Source organism: Setaria viridis, chromosome 3 (assembly GCF_005286985.2).
Source record: "Setaria viridis chromosome 3, Setaria_viridis_v4.0, whole genome shotgun sequence".
NCBI lineage: Eukaryota > Viridiplantae > Streptophyta > Magnoliopsida > Poales > Poaceae > Setaria > Setaria viridis.
This window is the reverse complement of record NC_048265.2, coordinates 50,004,525-50,025,634: the sequence shown is the minus strand read 5'-3', so window position 1 is coordinate 50,025,634 and position 21,110 is coordinate 50,004,525. Positions and strand designations below refer to the sequence as shown.

At 52.4% G+C, this 21,110-nt stretch overlaps 4 protein-coding genes across 4 annotated transcripts; 3 read left to right on the top strand and 1 right to left on the bottom strand.

The window, feature by feature from the left end:
* The first annotated feature begins 3,259 nt into the window (after positions 1-3,259).
* Positions 3,260-7,470, top strand: LOC117850948 (LRR receptor-like serine/threonine-protein kinase FEI 1). The gene is made up of 13 exons (XM_034732837.2): positions 3,260-3,540; positions 3,637-3,772; positions 3,996-4,067; positions 4,254-4,325; positions 4,459-4,530; positions 4,607-4,678; positions 4,766-4,837; positions 4,945-5,051; positions 5,161-5,343; positions 5,523-5,855; positions 5,957-6,211; positions 6,730-6,863; positions 6,953-7,470. Exons 1-13 carry the CDS (start codon positions 3,402-3,404, stop codon positions 7,175-7,177), a joined length of 1,872 nt encoding a protein of 623 aa, XP_034588728.1. The 5' UTR covers positions 3,260-3,401; the 3' UTR covers positions 7,178-7,470.
* A 4,976-nt stretch (positions 7,471-12,446) lies between these two features.
* Positions 12,447-14,212, top strand: LOC117847305 (protein NUCLEAR FUSION DEFECTIVE 4). Its single transcript, XM_034728493.2, has one exon. The coding sequence runs from the start codon at positions 12,485-12,487 to the stop codon at positions 14,210-14,212; it is 1,728 nt and encodes a 575-aa protein (XP_034584384.1). The 5' UTR covers positions 12,447-12,484.
* Positions 14,213-14,301: 89 nt separating this feature from the next.
* Positions 14,302-16,626, bottom strand: LOC117847304 (protein NUCLEAR FUSION DEFECTIVE 4). The gene has a single exon (XM_034728491.2). It carries the CDS (start codon positions 16,370-16,372, stop codon positions 14,585-14,587), a length of 1,788 nt encoding a protein of 595 aa, XP_034584382.1. The 5' UTR covers positions 16,373-16,626; the 3' UTR covers positions 14,302-14,584.
* Positions 16,627-19,133: 2,507 nt separating this feature from the next.
* LOC117850960 (purple acid phosphatase 2) lies at positions 19,134-21,110 on the top strand. Its single transcript, XM_034732849.2, has one exon. It carries the CDS (start codon positions 19,476-19,478, stop codon positions 20,904-20,906), a length of 1,431 nt encoding a protein of 476 aa, XP_034588740.1. The 5' UTR covers positions 19,134-19,475; the 3' UTR covers positions 20,907-21,110.

Sequence of the window (21,110 nt, the reverse complement as noted above, 5' to 3'; positions counted from 1 at the left end):
TAGACGAAATCAAAAACTAATTACACAGTTTTGTTGTACTTTGCGACACGAATCTTTTGAGCCTAATTAGTCAATATTTGGATAATAATTCACAAATACAAACGAAACGCTACAGTGTTGCTACATTAATTTTGGTTGCCCAAGTTGGGCAACTAAACAAGGCCATAGGGTCTGTTTACTTTGACACTATGCAAAAAGAAGATTTCCCATCACATCAAACTTGCGGTACATACATGGAATACTGAATGTAGACGAAATTAAAAACTAATTGCACAGTTTGGTTGTACTTTGCGAGACGAATCTTTTGAGCCTAATTAATCAATATTTAGACAATAATTCACAAATACAAACGAAATGCTACAGTATGCTACAGTGCTGGCACAGTGATTTTGGACAACCAAAATCAGCAACTATAGCATCGGAGTGTTTTGGTTTCCTTCCCTCTGTGGCCACCGTCTTTAATTTGATTTGGCACATATTTGTAACTGCCGCATGCATTCGAATACTGGCTGTTTTTTTACATTTGTTTTCATTCGGAATTTGTTCTTGCTATTCCTGTTTTTCTGGCCTGGTATCCTTCACGGCTTCACCTGATATCCGTCCTACCTACAATAATGTGTAGATACAAACACCTGCTGTATGAATGGCAAAAAGACTTTGATCATGATAATTTATCGTATACTACAAAGGAAAGAGTCTAATTTTTGACTATCAGTTCGGTTCCTATCATCAAACTCGAAAACCAGAAATATCTGACCACTCAACTCTATAAACCGTGTACAAATGATCATCGAGCCCTGTTTTGACTGGATCGATGTGGTTTTGACTGCCACATTGGTACTCTGTTCGTTTCAGCTTATCAGCCGGCTTATCAGTCATCGAACAGTGTTTTTCTCTCACAACAAATCAGCCGTTTCAGCTTTTCAGCCGGCTTATAATTCCAGCCGAACAGGCCATGGATTGGGACGCCATGTCACCGTGCTGAGTCAGATGGGACCCACACGTCAGGTCAGGCTCTTCGCCTCTGTCGTGGAGTGGGATGGCAGGGTCGGGATGGGGATGCCACGGCCGTCGTCCTCCTCATCGAGGAGGAGCGGCGTGGCGAGGCCGGCGGCGGGCGGCTTGCCCTGCAACTGCCAGCGCTGCCCTCACCAGCACGAAGCCCTCCAATCCGCCGCAGCTGTTGACCCGCCCAGAATGGCCTCCGTTCCTCCCCACCGTCACCTTCTCCCTGCCCTCCACGCCGACCACCCGTCGGGAGCTCCGCCGAGCTCGCCCAAGTGCACGCCGCCTCCAAGCGCCTCAGCTCCCTCCCAGCTCCCGCCCCCGCCTCCGCGCTCTCCGCCAACGACCCCTCCACGCCGCTCTCGCCACACCCGCCGACGTCCAAGCACAAGTCCAAGAAGGGCAGGGGAGCCCCGCACCTGCTGCAGCACGCGCTGTTCCAGTCGGTTGGTGACGCTCAACTGCTCTAGCAGGCGCTGCGGGCCACGCGCCTCCACGCGGACGACCCGCACCGGCGCGTCGTGCTCGACGCATGGCTCCGGTACAAGCGCCGCGAGGACGAGCTTGACCCGGCGCCACTACTGCTCACGCCCTGCACCGCGACGACGCCCTCCTCCTAATATGCTCCCACGCACCTGCAGCAGGGCGGCGGCGTGAAGCTCCGGGCGTTGGGCAGGGCTGCGGCAGCTTGCAGCGAGCGACTCCGACGGCGGCTGGCGTAGGGGAGGCGCGGGGAGGGCGGTGGCTGGCGCGGGTGGGAGGAGAGGGAGAGGATAGAAGAAAGAGATGGAGAAGAGAGAGAGGTGCTGGCAGTTGGGCCCGTCGCCACATGGCCTCCCCGTCACCAAAACCACCCAATAAAACAGCTCCATGTTCATATATGAACGGTTTTGATAGTTGAGTGGACAATAATTTTTGATTTTGCGATTCGACGGTCAAAGGGTCCGTTCAGCTTATAAGCCGGCTGAAAAGCTGAAACAGCTGATTTGTTGTAAGAGGAAAATACTGTTTGGTGGCTGATAAGCCGGCTGAATAAGCTGAAGCGAACAGACCCAAAGATAGTTAGATGGTTAAAAATGGACTTTTTCCTACTACAAATATACTACAACTAAATTCCAGGAGTACATGCTACTACCTACAGTGAGTGGCAGGAGAAGTAAAGCAATATGTCGTAGTAGCATAAAAGTTGAGCTTAGGTCAGTCTCAACTCTCAATGCACAATTTCATGAACAGTTATCAAGTTTTCTTCTCTCATATATGTTGAAACTACTTCTCCTCTCTCTTCGTAATGAGTTTGTGAGGTCAGTAAAATTGCTGGTGAGATATAGGGGGCGTTTGGATATCAGGAGCTAAACTTTAGCCCTGTCACATCGGATGTTCGGATACTAATTAGGAGGACTAAACATAAGCTAATTACACAACTAATTGCAGAACCCCTAGGCTAAATCGCGAGACGAATCTATTAAGCCTAATTAATCCATCATTAGCGAATGGTTATTGTAGCACCACATTGTCAAATCATGAACTAATTAGGCTTAATAGATTCATCTCGCGATTTAGCCTAGAGGTTGGGTAATTAGTTTTGTAATTAGTCTAGTTTTAATACTCCTAATTAGTGTCCAAACTTTCGATGTGACGGCCCCTCCTCCCAAACACCCCCATAATATGATAATGAAATTCTTGATGACACCTTCTTAGGCCTTGTTTAGTTCCCAGATTGGAAGTGGCAAAGTTTGCATTTTGCCATAAATGCGCAACTGTAGCATTTTGTTTGTATTTGTGAATTATTGTCCAAACATTGACTAATTAGGCTCAAAAGATTCGTCTCGCAAAGTACAACAAAACTGTGTAATTAGTTTTTGATTTTCTCTACATTTAGTACTCCATGCATGTACCGCAAGTTTGATGTGATGGGAAATCTTCTTTTTCATAGTGCCAAAATTGGGATTTTGGGTAACTAAACAGACACCTTATGCCAAGATTACGTGCTAGTACGGCTAGTGGATTAGTCAAGGATTTTAATTTAAAATCCAACAATAGCTTCTCGGTTCTCCGCGACCACGTACGCACGCCTGCCTGCGTCCGTCGTGGTCCGTGCTATGCGGACCCCACTCCCTGACACCTGGGTCCACGGAGGGTGGGTCCCGCAAATCAGTGGCCCAAGTCACGGGGAGCACGTCCGGACAGCCTTTTCTTTATTTTCCGGTCAGAAGAGGCTCGTAATTAAAGCAAGGCTGCAGACTCGCTCACTGTACCAGCTCAGTCCTCAGCTCACTCTTCTCCCACACACGGACACACCACTCCCCACTCCACTCGCTTCAAAACCTCCCAAAGAAGCCACAGGCCATCCTTCCGAGAAAAGCCAAGAACACTCCTCCCCCCTCTCCACCACCACCATGGACAAGATTGGCAGCAGGAGGAGGAACAAGGGGAGAGGCCGCCATGGTGCGGCGGGCCTGCGCGCCGCCGCCATCACCATGCTGGCCGCCCTCCTCCTCCTCTGCTCCACGGCCGCCATGGGTCTCACCCCGGACGGTACTGATCTGCAGTCCCGCATTGCAATCCATGTCCATTTTTTATTTTTACCACATTGCCGGAACCAGCTCTCACCTGCTTCATTCTTGCTTGCAGGCGAGGCCCTGCTCGAGCTCAAGCTGGCCTTCAACGCCACAGCACAGCGCCTCACCAGCTGGAGGCCCTCCGACCCCAATCCCTGCGGCTGGGAGGGCATCTCCTGCTCCGTCCCGGACCTCAGGGTCCAATCCATGTGCGTCCTCCTTGCCTGATCTGCATTTCTTCCTCTCCTTCCTTCCTTCTCCCCCTCCCTACCCATTTTACATTCCCCCCCTCTTCCCTCGGTTATTATTTGAATGAACTGTCAAATGTGTGATGATGGCTCGGCTACCGATGCCCTCTTCTTGGATTCCTTGTTCCCTCCTTTTTACAGCATCTGAATAGTAGTAATAATGTGTGCCTTCTTTTGGGTGCAGAAATCTACCATACATGCAGCTTGGGGGCATCATTTCACCAAGCATCGGGAGGCTGGACAAGCTGCAGAGGATGTAAGATTTTCTTCACCATCTCTAGGACCATATGCTTTTCTTCTCTCTCTCTCTTTTTTCCTTTTGTGTTAAGATGTGTAAATAGAAAGAACCAATACCGACTGAAATTGTCCTTTTCTCTTTGTGCTTGTGCATGTATTTATGCTGCCTGTGGACGGACGGACGGGTGGACCTTTCCCTTTTCAGAGCTCTGCACCAGAACAGCTTGCACGGCCCAATCCCTGCAGAGATCAAGAACTGCACAGAACTGAGGGCAATGTATGTAAGCTACTACTAGTATGATTTTGCAGCTACTCCCAACTATACTAGTTTAGTTTCCTCGATTTGTTCTGCTAACTCGTCAGGCTGTTCAAATCAATGATTGAACCTTTTTCTTGCTGTTTATGTTCAGTTACCTGAGAGCTAACTACCTGCAAGGTGGTATCCCTTCAGAGATTGGCGAGCTCGTGCACCTCACAATCTTGTATGCTCTTCACACTACAATCTTTCATTGTGCTTTTACGGCCTTCTGTTGATCTAATAATGTGCTGAAACTGCAGGGACCTGTCGAGTAACCTGTTGAGGGGCACAATTCCTGCGTCGATTGGAAGCCTTACTCACCTCCGCTTTCTGTAAGTTTTCTGATGAGCATTCCTCATACCCTTGTTGTTGGAGATGTAAAAGTAAAACTGAGAGGGCTGCACATTTACCATCTCCAGGAACCTGTCCACTAATTTCTTCTCCGGAGAGATCCCAAATGTGGGTGTCCTCGGAACCTTCAAAAGCAGCTCGTAAGCTTTGGTCCCGTCAACCTTTGTCCCTTGTTTCATTCATGCTTCCTATTGTGACGTTGGATACCTGTATTTAATGTTGTTGTGCATTTGTTCACGTGATGCAGGTTTGTTGGAAATCTGGAGCTTTGTGGCTTGCCCATCCAGAGAGCTTGCCGTGGAACCCTCGGCTTTCCTGCTGTGCTGCCACATTCCGATCCTCTCTCTTCAGCTGGCAAGTCTCCCATTCTATTTGAGTACAGTTCTTAACTCTTTTTTTTTACCAATTTTAGTGCATGTGTGGGCTAACCGCCGTTGATATTTATTATTTCTGTTTCAAATAGGTGTTTCTCCTATCAACAACAACAAAACATCGCACTTTCTGAATGGCATTGTGATCGGTTCAATGTCAACCTTGGCCCTTGCCTTGATTGCTGTACTCGGGTTCCTATGGATTTGCTTGCTGTCCAGGAAGAAGAGCATTGGCGGGAACTATGTAAAGATGGACAAGCAAAGTGTTCCTGATGGTAATGAAAATGACACACAATTTCGTAGTGTTTCTCCTCAAAAAGAAATATAATAGAAAGAAGAAAGAAATAAAATAGAAAGATGCTGATTGTGGTGACTAACCAGAGTTGTACAGTTTTATCCAGACTGACTACATGAAAACTAATTTTACTTCCCCCCCCCCCCCCCAATGATTTAGGTGCAAAGCTTGTGACATACCAGTGGAACCTTCCGTACTCAACAAGTGAGATTATTAGAAGGTTGGAGCTGCTTGATGAAGAGGATGTGGTTGGCAGCGGGGGGTTTGGCACAGTGTACAAAATGGTAATGGATGATGGCACATCATTTGCTGTGAAGAGGATTGATCTCAGCCGGGAAAGTCGTGACAGGACCTTTGAGAAGGAGCTCGAGATTTTGGGCAGCATCAGGCACATAAATCTTGTCAATCTGCGTGGCTACTGCAGACTCCCCACAGCGAAGCTACTCATATACGATTTTGTGGAGCTGGGCAGCTTGGATTGCTACCTTCATGGTAAGAATGCCCACCATCATGCATCTCTTGGCATGATCACTGTAACAATTCACTGGCACCAGTGCATTGCCTTCTTTGACATGCTGTTCTACCTGTGGCAGGAGATGAACAAGAGGACCAGCCATTGAACTGGAATGCACGTATGAAAATCGCCCTGGGCTCAGCTCGGGGTCTGGCGTATCTGCACCATGATTGCTCACCTGCGATTGTGCATAGGGACATCAAAGCAAGTAATATCCTTCTGGATAGAAGCTTGGAGCCTCGTGTCTCTGATTTTGGCCTTGCGAGACTGCTTGTGGACAATGGCGCCCATGTTACCACTGTTGTGGCTGGTACATTTGGATACCTAGCACCAGGTACTTATCTTACTTTACTAGGTGGACGTTACTGTTTTCATTTCTACAGTGCAAAATTTTCAACTAGTCAGACGGTTCTAATTGGATGTTAAGAGCTGACAGATGAAAGTTATTAGCTGTTACTGAAACATAAGACTGAAAGTGTGTCTTGTAGAACATCCTGACCAACAAGAAGTTAAACAAGGACAGTAAAAACAGATGTTCATTCACTGAACTGTAGAATTTCTGCATTATTCAGAGAACATTGAATGCTATTAGTTGTACTGAAATGAAAGACTGAAAGTGCATGTTGTAGAGAAACACGAACAAGACCAAAAAGAAGTTAAACAAGAACTGTAAAAAAAGGTTGATCATTCACTGAGCTGTAGAAATTTTCTGCATTACTCTTTTAATGGTAAAAATTGTAATTGTAGACATAAATTTTTGAATGTAATGTTGTGTAGCTCCAATTGAAAGTGAAATTTTGTTTTTTAAAAAAAGGTGAAATTGGATGCTTATTTTGACACTTTGGGTGACAGAGTACTTGCAGAACGGGCATGCTACTGAGAAATCGGACGTGTATAGCTTTGGAGTGCTTTTGCTGGAGCTGGTGACTGGAAAGAGGCCAACTGATGCATGCTTCATCAAGAAGGGACTGAACATTGTAGGCTGGGTAAGTGCTTTACTTATTACCTGTGGTTATAGTTGTTGGTGAAGTGGTGACCTGAACTCCCAAAACTGTGCACCTGCGCCTTTCTGCAGCTGAACACGCTAACAGGGGAGCACCGGCTGGAGGACATCATCGACGAGAGATGCGGCGACGTGGAGGTGGAAGCGGTGGAAGCCATTCTAGACATTGCTGCGATGTGCACGGACGCCGACCCCGGGCAGCGGCCATCGATGAGCGCCGTCCTGAAGATGCTGGAGGAGGAGATCCTGTCTCCCTGCATGAGCGAGCTGTGCTACGAGCAGCACCTGGAGCTCTGAGCTGATGAGTAGTAGTAATACACTACTTTGGTAGCTGATGCTGGAGCAACATGATGGATGAGAGTGGTGGGAAGCATAAGTTTTGTAGATGCATGATGATGAACCAAACCGTGTAGGAGTGTTGGTGGACAAGGTGCAGATTCTCACCTTCTTTTTTTTGTGCTCGGTCAACGCAAGTCAGTGGTTCTTGGCACAGAACCAACAACCTCTAATGGCTAATGAGCGTTGATCTCTGTTGTACATAGAGATGATCTTTTGCGTTTTTATCTGTCTGGTTGCCATTTTCTGATCAACTGCAGCTGGGTTCAACCTACTCTGGTTGCAGTGCAAATTTGACATCTTTGTTGCAGCAAGATATGGCTGAGGGGGGGAATCTACACGACAGTGGTTCTTGCACAGAACCAGCAACCTAATGGCTAATGAGCATGTACTGTCGTGCATAGAGATGATCTTCTTTTGCGTTTTTATCTGCCTGGTGGCTATTTTCTGATCAACTGCAGTGTAAATTTGACATCTTTGTTGGAGCAAGAGGGCTGAGGAGGAATCTACACGACAGGGGTGAGCCATTTTTTTTTTTTTGATAAAGAGGGGTGAGCCATTTTGGAATTGGGATGCAACATGCGAGAAAGAAAAGAAGTACAGCTGCAGTTTTATCTCAGAATAACCTAGTAGTACCTGATAAGATGAGCATCATGAGCGTGTCAAAGAGTTCGTGGCTCAACTCCACATGAAAATCTGCAGTGGTGATCCCTTTTCGAGAGATTCGACGGTAGTGAGATTAGAATATTAACCCAAATTGCAGGTGGTTCGGCAGTGAGATTAGAATATTAAGTAGTGCTCCGATGTAGTTCCAAAATTGTAAGTCTTTTTAATTTTTTAAACTAAATATAATTAAATTTGAACGGAGGAGTAATAGCTCGGGTGCAACGCTCGAGACGAGGCATGGACAGTCTATGCTGATGTGGCTCCCCACCCGGAAGGAAAGAAAGAAAGAAAACTGTGCCGGGTCACGTGTCCGTGTCCCACGCTGTGCGGCTTCGTGCCTCTGTCTGTCCGGCTGCCAACAAAACAGAGGGAGACTTTTTTTTTATTTTTTGAAAAGTAGTAACACAGAGAGTGTGACTGGCACGGGCATGAGTGACTGTTGCTGAGGTCTTGGCCCACCCACGTTCTGGCCGCAGGAAAGCAGGCAAGAAGGCTGTGCTGCTGGTTGAAAATGGGCTGGTTGGGCCAAGAGCCCAGGAACGGGCGGCCCGCTCTGGAGTCTGAAGAGTTATTGTTAGGATGCGTGTCGCAGCAACCGCCGCCGTGGAAATAGCCCGTAGTAGCGCCGTTTGATACGCTTTTCCTAGTTATTTTTTATTATAATTTAAGTGGAGATTTTCTCGCTTCTCATTTCTTGTAGTTTAAATCTCTGAAGCTTACCATATAAGCGAGCATCGATGGAAACAAGCAAAGTGATTGACAGAATTCTTACTTATTTCCACCAATAAACCGCTTATAGGTGGAAACAAACGGGGCATAGTACGTGGTCGTCTACTCTATTGCATTCCTCCAGAAGAAGATCATCTGCCTTGCCTGCATACCATGGATCGAGCCGAGTGTGAAGAAGGATTATTATCAGATTTACCTATCAATCAACTAATAACGTGTCCGATTGATTTGCACTCTGCTCCCCGCGCCAGATCCAAGGTGGCGTCCGCCATCGCCGACGGATGGCTGTGGGGCGCCAGCACGGCCATGGCGCACACGAGACCACCACGGCGGCGGCTGCAGCGGCTCCGGCTAGCAGCCCGTGCGAGATCCACGTCCAGGCCTTCCAGGACTGCATCAACCACAACGGCAGCGACATCAGCAGGTGCCAGTTCTACGTCGACGACATCCTCAACGATTGCCGCCGCGCGCCAAGGGCAGGTCGCCGTCGTCGAGGCCTCCGGATAGATAGCTCGCTAGCTTCATCTACACCGGTCACCGGCCGAAGAATCGAAGCTACGGCTCCAATCCACAATTAATAATAACTAATTATTGTAATACTTGAGCTCTTGGATTAGGATCAAACTTTACTTGAATTATTTCTTGTTGGTTCTCTTGAATCAAACTTTAATCATCATCGATCAAATAAATATTTATCTCGTGCGTACGTCCATTTGATTTGATCACTACAGTAGGAGCGATTTGTGATTATGATTGTGAATTCGAGTTAAATCCAGTTACAGTGATTGTGATTGTCATTTGTTTGCACGATCTCGACAGTTAGCACTGAAATTTGGCCGTCTAGTCAATCCTCCTCAAGGCCAATAATTGAGGGTCTTTTCCATGCATGCTCATAATCCTAATCGTGGCTGATAATCGTATATATTGCTGAGGACACATGCATAAAAAAGGACACAGAGTCGTCGTTGCCCGTGACCCTTGTGCCGTAATCAAGCCGCACGAAACGATCCTTCGGTAAACTACATGCTGCCCTTTTGTTGTCTACTACTCCAGTTGGATGCTGTGCATCATCAACACTACGGGAACCAGAAGCTTTGCCGAGTGCCACAGGCACTCGGCGAAAGCCCAAAAACACTCGGCAAACAGCACACGGCAAATTTCCTGTCGGCAAAGCCTAGTTTGCCGAGTGTCAAATCGCGAGCACTCGGCAAAAATTTTGCCGACGGTCAAAAAACACTCGGCGAAAAGATGTACTCGGCGAAATACGCGATGACGGCGTCGGGTTTGACGGCAGGTTTGCTGAGTGCCGGACGGGAGGCACTCGGCAAACACCAGGGCTTTGCCGAGTGTTGGCACTCGGCAAACACCCTAGCTTTGCCGACACACGGCAAAGCCAGGGTGTTTGCCGAGTGCCGTGTCCCTGACACTCGGCAAACATGGGCACTTTGCCGAGTGCCGTGTCCATGACACTCGGCAAACAAGCCGCGGCTCGACCTGGGAGTGGCCCCTTTGCCGAGTGTTAAAGCCAAAACACTCGGCAAAGGTCCCTCTTTGCCGAGTGTAACACTCGGCAAAGTGCCCAGAACCCCCCCTTTTTCGACATTTTGCCACGTATAACGGACCCCTCTCAATTCACAATACACATATCACAGGTATTTGTAATAAACAATCACATGCATAATTCACAACCACAGGCATAATTCAACATAAGCACGAAACAATCCATAAATCCAAGTTCAAGTCACAATTTAGTTTCCACATTGTTCACAACCAAGTCTACTTCCGTGGAGGCCAAGGAGACCACTGCGACAAATCTTGATCTTCATTATTCGAAGCCGCCGATTGATTCTGCACATAGGATAGGACATTCTGAGCTAACATCTAAAGTTGTCAAATTTAAAGTATTGAATCTTAAGCACAATGTGTCAAGTGACTCACAGGAGTAGTCGTGGGTGGCTGAGGCGGAGGGAACATCATCGGCGGTGGCGGAGGCAAAGACTGTCCCATGCTCGAAGCAAAGTTCTACATGTACTGGAACATCTGCTCCATCCTAATCCGGTTTTCCTCCTCCATCCTCCGCCGCATTTCCTCCATCTGCGCCGCCATCTCCTCTTGTTTCTTCCTTGCTTCTTCCACCTGGGCCTACAATATTTCATTGCAATGTTATAATGCAAAGCTAAAGTATAACAACAAACGAACGATGAATGGAAGAGAAAGAACCTGTAGAGCCTCCATCTGGAACTGTGCAGCGGTGGGTCGTGGCCGTATCGCCGGGCTCGAGTCCATGCTCCTAGCTCGGATCTGGGAGAGAGTTAGAGTAGAGGCCGTGTCGATGACGTCGTCGCCAATCCAATATCGGCCATGCTTCTTGCCTCCTCCCACTCTCATCACGATTTCTCCATCAATGTCCTCGGAGCTCGGATCGAAGTCTGGCCCGTGAACCTCCCTAGCCATCTTTGTATACTCGCTGATGCGGCTGTGTATGCTAGGGTGGCTGTACGCCTCGGACGGGTCGTCTGGGTTGAAATCTATATCGGCCGTCGCCTTGCCCTTTTTGGAGAGGACTCATGCCTTGAGCTGGGAGCAAGGTCGGCCATCATGTGACGCCGACTGCGGCAAAATACAAAATCATTAAAAAATACGTAGAACTGAACGTTACAATAAAGAATTGAAGTTGCGTACCCATTTTTCTCTATATTCATCAAGGCTTAGGCTGCCTTGATGGTGTGGTGCAGTCGGCATCTGCAAACGCCGCTGCCGGCAAGCAAGGTGGTTCTCCAACCACCCGGGCTCCAACCACACGTCGACCATCCTCTCCCAGCACGGCATATGCGCACGACACCACCACGGAGGCACCTACATCATCAAGCGTGTGACATATGAAAAAGAAAATGAGCCTAATTAATCTTAAATAGTAAGCATCAACGTTCTTTACTTACCCTCATGAATTGGTCCTTAGTCATGTTCATTGTTCTTGCCTCCTCTTTTCTAACCTTCATCTGTCTGTATTGAGCGTGGAATTCGATGATGGCCTGGATGCGCGCCTCGTAATGCATGTCCTTCACGAGCAAACATCACGGCAAACATCGGGACACTCGGCAAACTACATATTTGCCGAGTGCACCATCGAGACACTCGGCAAACATGGAGTTTGCCGAGTGCCCCCCGTCGACACTCGGCAAACCCTAACGGTCCATCACGGCGGCGGCACAGCGCGGCACGTGGAAGTCACGTGCTCAAGGATTTGCCGAGTGCCCCAGGTTTGCCGAGTGCCCAATGGGTGTTTGCCGAGTGTTTTTTTGGTGGCACTCGGCAAAGCATGTTTTCGCCGAGTGTATTATTTTTGCCGAGTGTTTCTAGGATTGCACTCGGCAAACCGGTCCTTCGCCGAGTGCCCGCAATAATACACTCAGTGAAGAAATTACACTCGGCGACTTTGAGGTTTCCCGTAGTGCAACAGTAAGATACAAACCAAGTCCTATAAAACTTCCTACCATGTGTTATCAAGTTAACTCACAGGTTAGTTGCTTAATTGCTTATTAGGCCAATGCAACAGGTAACCAATATCACTGCATGTCCAAATTTTATTCTACTACTGCGGCTAATAAGAAATAAACAAGAGCAGAACAGTATCAAATGCCAACTTCTTGGTCTAAAGTTCAATCTCATCTCTTCTTTTAACTTTCCAACTCACCGGTCTACGCATGCTCCGGTAAAACAACAAATACAGCACGCATTTCTCCCCCCACAAACTTTAGAACTAACTACTCCTTTCCAGTAACTGTTATTTATACTCATTAAGTAAGCAACTAGTAATCCAGAAGAGCACACACTCTGCTCGCGACAGGCAGCGCAAGCAAGCAGTCGTCGGCCATGGCGACCGCCGCGGCGGCGTTCGCGGTGCAGGTGCTGCGCGGGCGGTGGTTCATGGCGTATGGCTCCTTCCTCATCATGTCCGCGGCCGGCGCCACCTACATCTTCGCCATCTACTCCAAGGACATCAAGACCACGCTGGGCTACACACAGGAGCAGCTCAACACCGTCGGCTTCTTCAAGGACGTCGGCGCAAACGTCGGCATCCACGCCGGCCTCGTCGCCGAGGTCACCCCACCGTGGCTCGTCCTCGCTGTCGGCGCCGCCATGAACCTCGGCGGCTACCTCATGCTCTACCTCTCCGTCACCGGCCGCGTGCGCCCCGCGCCGCCGCTCTGGCTCGTCTGCCTCTACATAGCCGTCGGAGCCAACTCGCAGGCGTTCGCCAACACCGGCGCGCTCGTCACCTGCGTCAAGAACTTCCCCGAGAGCCGCGGCGTCATGCTTGGTCTCCTCAAGGGGTTCGTCGGGCTCAGCGGCGCCATCTTCACCCAGCTCTACCTCGCCTTCTACGGCCCCGGCGGCGGCGGCGGCGTCGACACCAAGCCGCTCATCCTGCTCGTCGGCTGGCTCCCGGCCGCCGTCTCCGTCGCCTTCCTCGGCACCATCCGCATCATACGCGCGCCGCGGTCACCCGTCGCGGCGCGCCGAGAGTACCGCGCGTTCTGCGGGTTCCTCTACGTGTCGCTCGCGCTCGCGGCGTTCCTCATGGTCTCCATCATCCTGCAGAAGCGGTTCCCCTTCACCCGCGCCGAGTACGGCGTCTGCGCCGCCGTCGTGCTCTCCATGCTCCTCGTCCCCTTCGCCATCGTCCTGCGCGAGGAGTCTGCTCTGTTCAGGAACGCGCATGAAGCGCGAGCAGAGGCGCCGGAGCCGTCCCCGGCGACCGTGGCCGCCAAGCCGGCGCCGTTGCCGGAGCCTTTGCCTGTCACCTCGAAGCCCGCGAGGGTCGGTGCGAGATTGGTCGCCGCGCTGAGGCCGCCGCCGCGCGGCGAGGACTACACGATCCTGCAGGCGCTGGTGAGCGTGGACATGCTGTTCCTGTTCACGGCGACGGTGTTCGGCGTCGGCGGCACGCTGACGGCGATCGACAACATGGGCCAGATCGGCGAGTCGCTGGGTTACCCGCAGCGCAGCATCGCCACCTTCGTCTCCCTCATCAGCATCTGGAACTACCTCGGGCGCGTCGCCGCCGGCTTCGCCTCCGAGGCGCTCCTTGCCCGCCACCGCATCCCGCGGCCGCTGATCCTCGCTGCCGTGCTCCTCCTGACCGTGCCGGGGCACCTCCTCATTGCGTTCGGCGTGCCGGGGTCGCTGTACGTGGCGTCGGTGATGATCGGGTTCTGCTTCGGCGCCGCGCAGCCGCTTATCCTCGCCAGCGTGTCGGAGCTCTTCGGCCTCAAGTACTACTCGACGCTGTACAACTTCTGCGGCACGGCGAGCCCGGTGGGCTCCTACATCCTCAACGTGCGCGTCGCCGGCCGCATGTACGACAGGGAAGCGGCGCGGCAGGGCGCGGTGGCCGCCGTGGCCGGAAAGGGCGTCACGTGCATTGGCGTCCGGTGCTACAAGGAGTCGTTCTTGGTCATCACCGCGGTGACCGTAGCCGCGGCGGTGGTGACGGCGGCGCTGGCGTGGAGGACCAGGGATTTCTACGCGGGAGACATCTACGCAAAGTTCAAGGCGGGAATTGGTGAAGACAGGGTAGAACCGAAAGAACAGCTGTAAGATTGGACCACATCCATGGAAAGTTTTTTAGAATATCGAAGTGTTCTTGTCCAACTCCAACAAATGTCACTGCAAAGAAACATGAAATCTGCAATACTCAACTCGATGCATGGTTTCACTATTTCAGTTAAATTTTGGTGGGTTTCAGGCGGAGAGCTAGTGCTTTGATTTAGATGCACATTGCTAGTCAACTTTTTAAATTTTGTCTCTTCTCCCTTTTTTAGTTGCAGAGAAGATATTGTTGTAGAGATTAACTATCACCTGGTCATACAAAATTCGCAATCCAAAACCCACCATAAAACGAACAAAAATTTCCAATCTTACCTGCTCTCTGGACAAAAAAAACTTGTTTTGATCCGACATTTGCATCCATCAGTCGCTTTCTCGCTGAACGCCTCCCCGGCGCCCATGCACCTCCGCCTGCTCCTTGGACTCCGCCACCGCCTCCTCGGCGGCGCCATTGCCCGCGGTTCCCTCCTTGAACCTGGCGTAGATGTCCCCAGCGTAGAACTTCCGCGTCCTCCACGCCAGAGCCAACGTGACCGCCGCCGCGCCTACGGTCACCGCCGCGACGACGAGGAACGACTCCCTGTAGCAGAGCGTGCCGGCGCACGTGACGCCCTTTCCGGCCACCGCCGCCACGGCGCCCTGCCGCGCTGCCTCCCGGTCGTACATGCGGCCGGCGACGCGGACGTTGAGGATGTAGGAGCCGACGGGGCTGGCCACGTTCCCGACGTTGTAGAGGGTGGAGTAGTACTTGAGGCCGAAGAGCTCGGAGATGATGGCCAGGATCATCGGGTACGCCGCCCCGAAGCAGAATCCGATCATCACCGACGCCACGTACAGCGACCCCGGCACGCCGAACGCGATGAGGAGGTGTCCCGGCACGGCGAGGAGGAGCACGCCTGCCACCAGCAGCGGCCGCGGGACGCGGTGGCGCGCCAGGAGCGCCTCCGAGGCGAAGCCGGCGGCCACGCGGCCGAGGTAGTTCCAGATGCTGATGAGGGAGACGAAGGTGGCGACGCTGCGCTGCGGGTACCCCAGCGACTCGCCGATCTGGCCCATGTTGTCGATGGCCGTCAGCGTCCCGCCCACGCCGAACACCGTCGCCGTGAACAGCAGCAGCATGTCCACGCTCACCAGCGCCTGCAGGATCGTGTAGTCCTCGCCGCGCGGCGGCGGCCTCAGCGCGGTCAGAAATCTCGCACCCGCCGTCGTCGTCGCGGGGGATTCTTGCGTCCCCTGCTTCGTGGCCGCGGTCACCGGCGGGGACAGAACCGGCGCGTCAGCGTGCGCCGGGGGCGCGTTCGTGATGTTGTGGTACTTGAATAGCGCGGCCTCCTCGCGCAGGACGATGCCGAGGGGGAGGAGCAGCATGACGAACACGACGGCGGCGCAGACGCCGTACTCGGCGCGGGTGAACCGGAACCGCTTCTGCAGGATGATGGCGACCATGAGGAACGCCGCGAGCGCGAGCGACACGTAGAGGAACCCGCAGAACGCGCGGTACTCCCGGCGCGCCGCGACGGGCGACCGCGGCGCGCGTATGATCCGGATGGAGCCGAGGAAGGCGATGGAGACGGCGGCCGGGAGCCAGCCGACGAGCAGGATGAGCGGCTTGGTGTCGACGCCGCCGCCGCCGGGGCCGTAGAAGGCGAGGTAGAGCTGGGTGAAGATGGCGCCGCTGAGCCCGACAAACCCCTTGAGGAGACCAAGCATGACGCCGCGGCTCTCGGGGAAGTTCTTGACGCAGGTGACGAGCGCGCCGGTGTTGGCGAACGCCTGCGAATTCGCCCCGACGGCGATGTAGAGGCAGACGAGCCAGAGCTGTGGCGCGGGGCGGACGCGGCCGGCGACGGAGAGGTAGAGCATGAGGTAGCCGCCGAGGTTCATGGCGGCGCCGACGGCGAGGACGATCCAGGGCGGGGTTACCTCGGCGACGAGGCCGGCGTGGATGCCGATGTTGGCGCCGACGTCCTTGAAGAAGCCGACGGTGTTGAGCTGCTCCTGGGTGTAGCCCAGCGTGGACTTGATGTCCTTGGAGTAGATGGCGAAGATGTAGGTGGCGCCGGCCGCGGACATGATGAGGAAGGAGCCGTACGCCATGAACCACCGCCCGCGCAGCACCTGCGACGCGAACGCCGCCGCGGCGGTCGCCATCGGTGGAGTGGAGTGGCTCTGCTTCTAGGATTCCTTTGGAGGCGTGTGTATGGTGATGATGAAGGCTTTCCTTGGCCGGGAGTGGTAGGCTGGCGGCAAGTAACTGCTAAGGTTGGTCAGGCTGCTCGGCAATAAAAGTGTTTGGACGAAAGCTAGCTAATTCAATGCAGACGTGCAAAGAAATCTCAACTCGGCATTCAGTTCATTAGCATCATATCAGATTTGCCATCTTCTTTAAGGGCAGACAAGAAGATTTCAAGCTCTTATATTATCCGATGATTAAACATTTCAAAAGTAAATAAGAAACCATAATTATTTTGGAAACCTTAGTGCTGCATGGCGGAGCTAATTGAGTGCAGCACTCTTGAGCTATATATCTATCAAGTGGACTCTCGTAAAGTGGTGACACCGACAGCTATGCGGTCTTGAACTAGAGGGATTTGTGCTGGCAGAGTGACAAGAGCAAGTGTGCTACTAGTGTGCTGCTAGGAGGACTAGGAGATGGTCATCCAATCGAGACACGCCCAATCCAATCTGGATTATCGTGCCACGACGTCGGGAAAAGCACCATCTCCTGACTTCATATTCAGAATCTTATTTGTAGCTGTCCTCCGGTTAGTTTGATTACAAGTACGTTTACCCTCTGTCGTATCGAGTGTTTAGGATTAAACATAAACTAATTATAAAATCAATTGTATAGGTGGAGATTAATTCACGAGACGAATCTATTAAGCTTAATTAGTTCATGATTTGACAATACGATGCTACAGTAAGTATGTGCTAATCATGAATTAATTAGGCTTCATAGACTCGCCTCGCAAATTAGCCTCCATGTGTGCAATTGATTTTGTAATTAGTCTATATTTAATACTTTTAATTAGTATCTAAATATTTAATACGATAAGGACTGATCTTTAGTTCCCCATTTTATTTTTGAGATGGAAATTTTTGGAACCGTCTATTGCCTCAAATCTCGATGAAACCCGTCTAGCCTGGCTGGTACTAGACATATATACGGTATAATGCTTACGGTATTGATAATAGCATATGGACTAGGCTTGCATTGCTCCCGTGTAAACGGGGCAAGGATCGGAATAGCCTCCCGGCGTCACTTTTCGTTAACGAGTAAAGAACTCGTGCCGAGGCTCGACGATGCTCATCCTCTCAGCGAGGCTCGCAACAATGATATCGAGATGACGCTCATAACTCATGCACTATTTGCTAGATCATGCTGTTGATCGAAGAACGGCAAGCCAGCGACGCTGGTGGAGAGTACTCGTCGGCGTAGCGAGAGGCTTGCTCAATATCCAAACCGTACGTATACGATCAAATCAGCCGGTGTATGACATGCGGCAAGGTACGTATACACCCCATGAAAGCTTGTACATCTTGGAGACGGATCATATTAACCAGCTAGCGTAGGTATGACTAACATCACACATGTTGCTTTCGCCACAGAAGAATGAGCATTGGGGCAGCTCACTCAAGCACACTATGCAAAAGTGAAGTACCCAATGGGTAACCACTTAATACCGTTAGCCATAACATGCTACAGGCAACTTGAAAGAAGCACAATCATATCTTGTAAGCAATAATCCCCCACATGGTTCTAATGATTCATGTGCAGTTTGATCAATTGCTCATCATGGAGAGTAGAATGGAAAGGAAGGCACTATGAAGCAAGCATTATACCCCCAAAACTTGTGATGTGGCTACCCACACACGCACATACATACTGAGAACAAATTGTGGTGGTGAGGTTCCACCGCTCGAATGGTGGTGTGGGTGGTATCCATCCATCCAAAAACGTCTTGTCTTATGGCGCTGCTGGTGATGCTGCTATCGCAAACGACAAGCCCATGTGGTTCCCATTGGGCCTGTGGGGGATGGGCTTCGAAGGCCGCACGGTTTAGCCGGTTTCAGTTTTGACTTCTCGCTACAGTAGTCGGGCATTATGCGGCACTATTTTCTACTGCAGCGTGAAGCCGGAATACAAAATGAGTTCAAAAATAAACTAAAACGAGGGAAGCCCATGGAGCTGAAAAAATTAGCTTACCCGTGTTAAGCTCCAGCACGCGCCACAGTAACGCACGCTGCTAAAGCGGGAGCCGGCGTAAGCCGCAGCCCATAGACAAGCTGAGGGGGAGGGAAGGAGGCAACTCGGCCGCATAATAGATGCTGGGCCGAATAATTTGTGGCCCAAACAAGATTTGCTCAGGCGTAGTGCAGTGCGCGCAGAACTCGCAAACTGCAGAACATGCCGCCCCGGCGTAGCAACTGATGAATTGACGCCATCATCTACGGTGGATCGCCGCCGTCGTCCGAATCCTTCGTCCCCTGTTTGCTCCCTCCCAGCCGAGGATGGCGGGGTCCTCCTCGACGTAGGGAACAGCCGACACCTCCTGTGCGGCCGTCTCCAACGTATGTACTACCCACAGGCTGCTCGATTTGCATCATATCTGTCGTCGTCTGCAGCTGGTCCACAGTGTGCAAACGCAGAGATGCCAAAGGTCGATGAGGACGAGGGTGTGCAAACGCAGAGATGCCAAAGGTCGATATGAGGACGAGAGCTGAGCCAAGAACGTATGTAGCCTAGCCGAGAGATCTCTGTCACCCTGGCAGCGACGACGCAGCACTGACTCCGACTTTTTATCCACGTGACAATATTGTGTACGAACAAGAAGAGATTAGCTATACCTATCGTATCGGCCGGGGCTACGGATGGCGCGCCAGCTAGCTCAAAAAATGAATGCATCGATGGATCGGAGGCAGCATAATTTTCTCTTCCAATGAAATGACTCCAGCGGAGGACCTGCACCATCATCACCGATAATTGCATTTCAACCTGAACGGGAAGCTAGCAAGAAGCCAATCACCATGAACAGGGCTCCAAACGACTTGATGCGCATGGTAGCGGATGATCCACGTCGTCTGGTACGCAGGCAACCACACGCCTCCTACTGCCCCTCTCCTGCCTGTACTAGCTGCTGGTGTTGGTGAATGCTGATGCCTTCCTCCGCTCTAGCTACTTAAAGCCAGCACTAGTGCAGCAGCATGCAGCCAGCCAGCGGGTAGTAGTAGTAGCAGTTAGTGCGTGGCCGCCATGGAAAGGAAGCCCGCCGCTGCGGCGGCGCTGGTAGTAGTAGTAGTAGTACTCGCCGCCGCGCTCTTCTCCGTCGGCGAGGCGGCGCACCCTCGTCGCTGTGTGACGAGCACGTACCGGCGGAAGCACCAGGCCTCCGACGACATGCCGATGGACGCGGACGTGTTCGCGGTGCCGCCGGGCCGCAACGCGCCGCAGCAGGTGCACATCACGCTCGGGGACCAGACCGGCACGGCCATGCTCGTGTCCTGGGTCACCGTGGAGGCCGAGGGCAACAGCACCGTCCTGTACGGCCGCGCCGCGGACAGGCTCGACCTCGCCGCCGAGGGCACCACCACCCGCTACACCTTCTACAACTACACCTCCGGCTTCATCCACCACTGCACGCTCACCGGCCTGGACCACGGCACCCGGTACTACTACGCCATGGGGTTCGGTGACACGGTGCGCACCTTCTGGTTCACCACGCCGCCCCCGCCCGGCCCTGGCGCGCCGCTCCGGCTGGGTCTCATCGGCGACCTCGGCCAGACGCCCGACTCCAACAGCACGCTCACCCACTACGAGCAGCACCCCGGCGACGCCGTGCTCTTCGTCGGCGACCTCTCCTACGCCGACAAGCACCCGCTCCACGACAACAACCGCTGGGACACCTGGGGCCGCTTCTCCGAGCGCAGCGTCGCGTACCAGCCCTGGATCTGGACCGCCGGCAACCACGAGATCGACTACGCGCCGGAGATCGGGGAGACGGTCGCGTTCAAGCCCTTCTCCCACCGCTACCCGACGCCGTACCGCGCCAGCGACTCGTCGGAGCCGTACTGGTACTCGGTGAAGATGGGGCCCGCGCACATCATCGTGCTCTCCTCCTACTCGGCCTTCGGCAAGTACACGCCGCAGTGGAAGTGGCTGGAGCAGGAGCTGAAGCGCGTGGACCGGGAGACCACGCCGTGGCTCTTCATCAGCGCGCACGTGCCCTGGTACAACAGCAACAACTTCCACTTCATGGAGGGCGAGCCGACGCGCGTGCAGTTCGAGCAGATGGCCGTCGACGCCCGCGTCGACATCGTCTTCGCCGGCCACGTCCACGCCTACGAGCGCAGCCACCGGTACTCCAACATCAAGTACAACATCACCGACGGCAAGTGCACGCCCGTCGCCGACCGCCGCGCCCCAGTATACATCGTCATCGGCGACGGCGGCAACATCGAGGGCCTCGCCGACGAGCTCACCTGGCCGCAGCCGGCCTACTCGGCGTTCCGGGAGTACAGCTACGGCCACGCCGTGCTGGACATCAAGAACCACACGCACGCACACTACGCCTGGTACCGCAACCACGACGGCAACAAGGTCACCGCGGACACCACCTGGTTCACCAACCGCTACCACATGCCCAACCACGACGACTCCGTCTACTCGAACACTGCCTACGTGTAATACTATCCACCACACAAACCTGCTTCCCCGAATGCATGCAGCAGAATTGTGCACTGCTTGTTGCCAACAATAAGGCTACTTACATTGCTGCCATGAAAATCGATACGATCATGTAGAGTTCCATCTACATGCATGGAGGAGATGTGCACTTGTGTATTTACATACAAATGAGAATAAGATGGCATGACCAGTTCATCATGATAA

Excerpts from the sequence above, each read along its gene's own strand:
- LOC117850948 (XM_034732837.2), top strand. The coding sequence starts at position 3,402 with ATGGACAAGATTGGCAGCAGGAGGAGGAACAAGGGGAGAGGCCGCCAT. Across the intron at positions 4,679-4,765 it reads CTTACTCACCTCCGCTTTCT|GAACCTGTCCACTAATTTCT; the intron begins GTAAGTTTTCTG and ends TACCATCTCCAG. Across the intron at positions 6,864-6,952 it reads GACTGAACATTGTAGGCTGG|CTGAACACGCTAACAGGGGA; the intron begins GTAAGTGCTTTA and ends GCCTTTCTGCAG.
- LOC117847305 (XM_034728493.2), top strand. The coding sequence starts at position 12,485 with ATGGCGACCGCCGCGGCGGCGTTCGCGGTGCAGGTGCTGCGCGGGCGG.
- LOC117847304 (XM_034728491.2), bottom strand. The coding sequence starts at position 16,372 with ATGGCGACCGCCGCGGCGGCGTTCGCGTCGCAGGTGCTGCGCGGGCGG.
- LOC117850960 (XM_034732849.2), top strand. The coding sequence starts at position 19,476 with ATGGAAAGGAAGCCCGCCGCTGCGGCGGCGCTGGTAGTAGTAGTAGTA.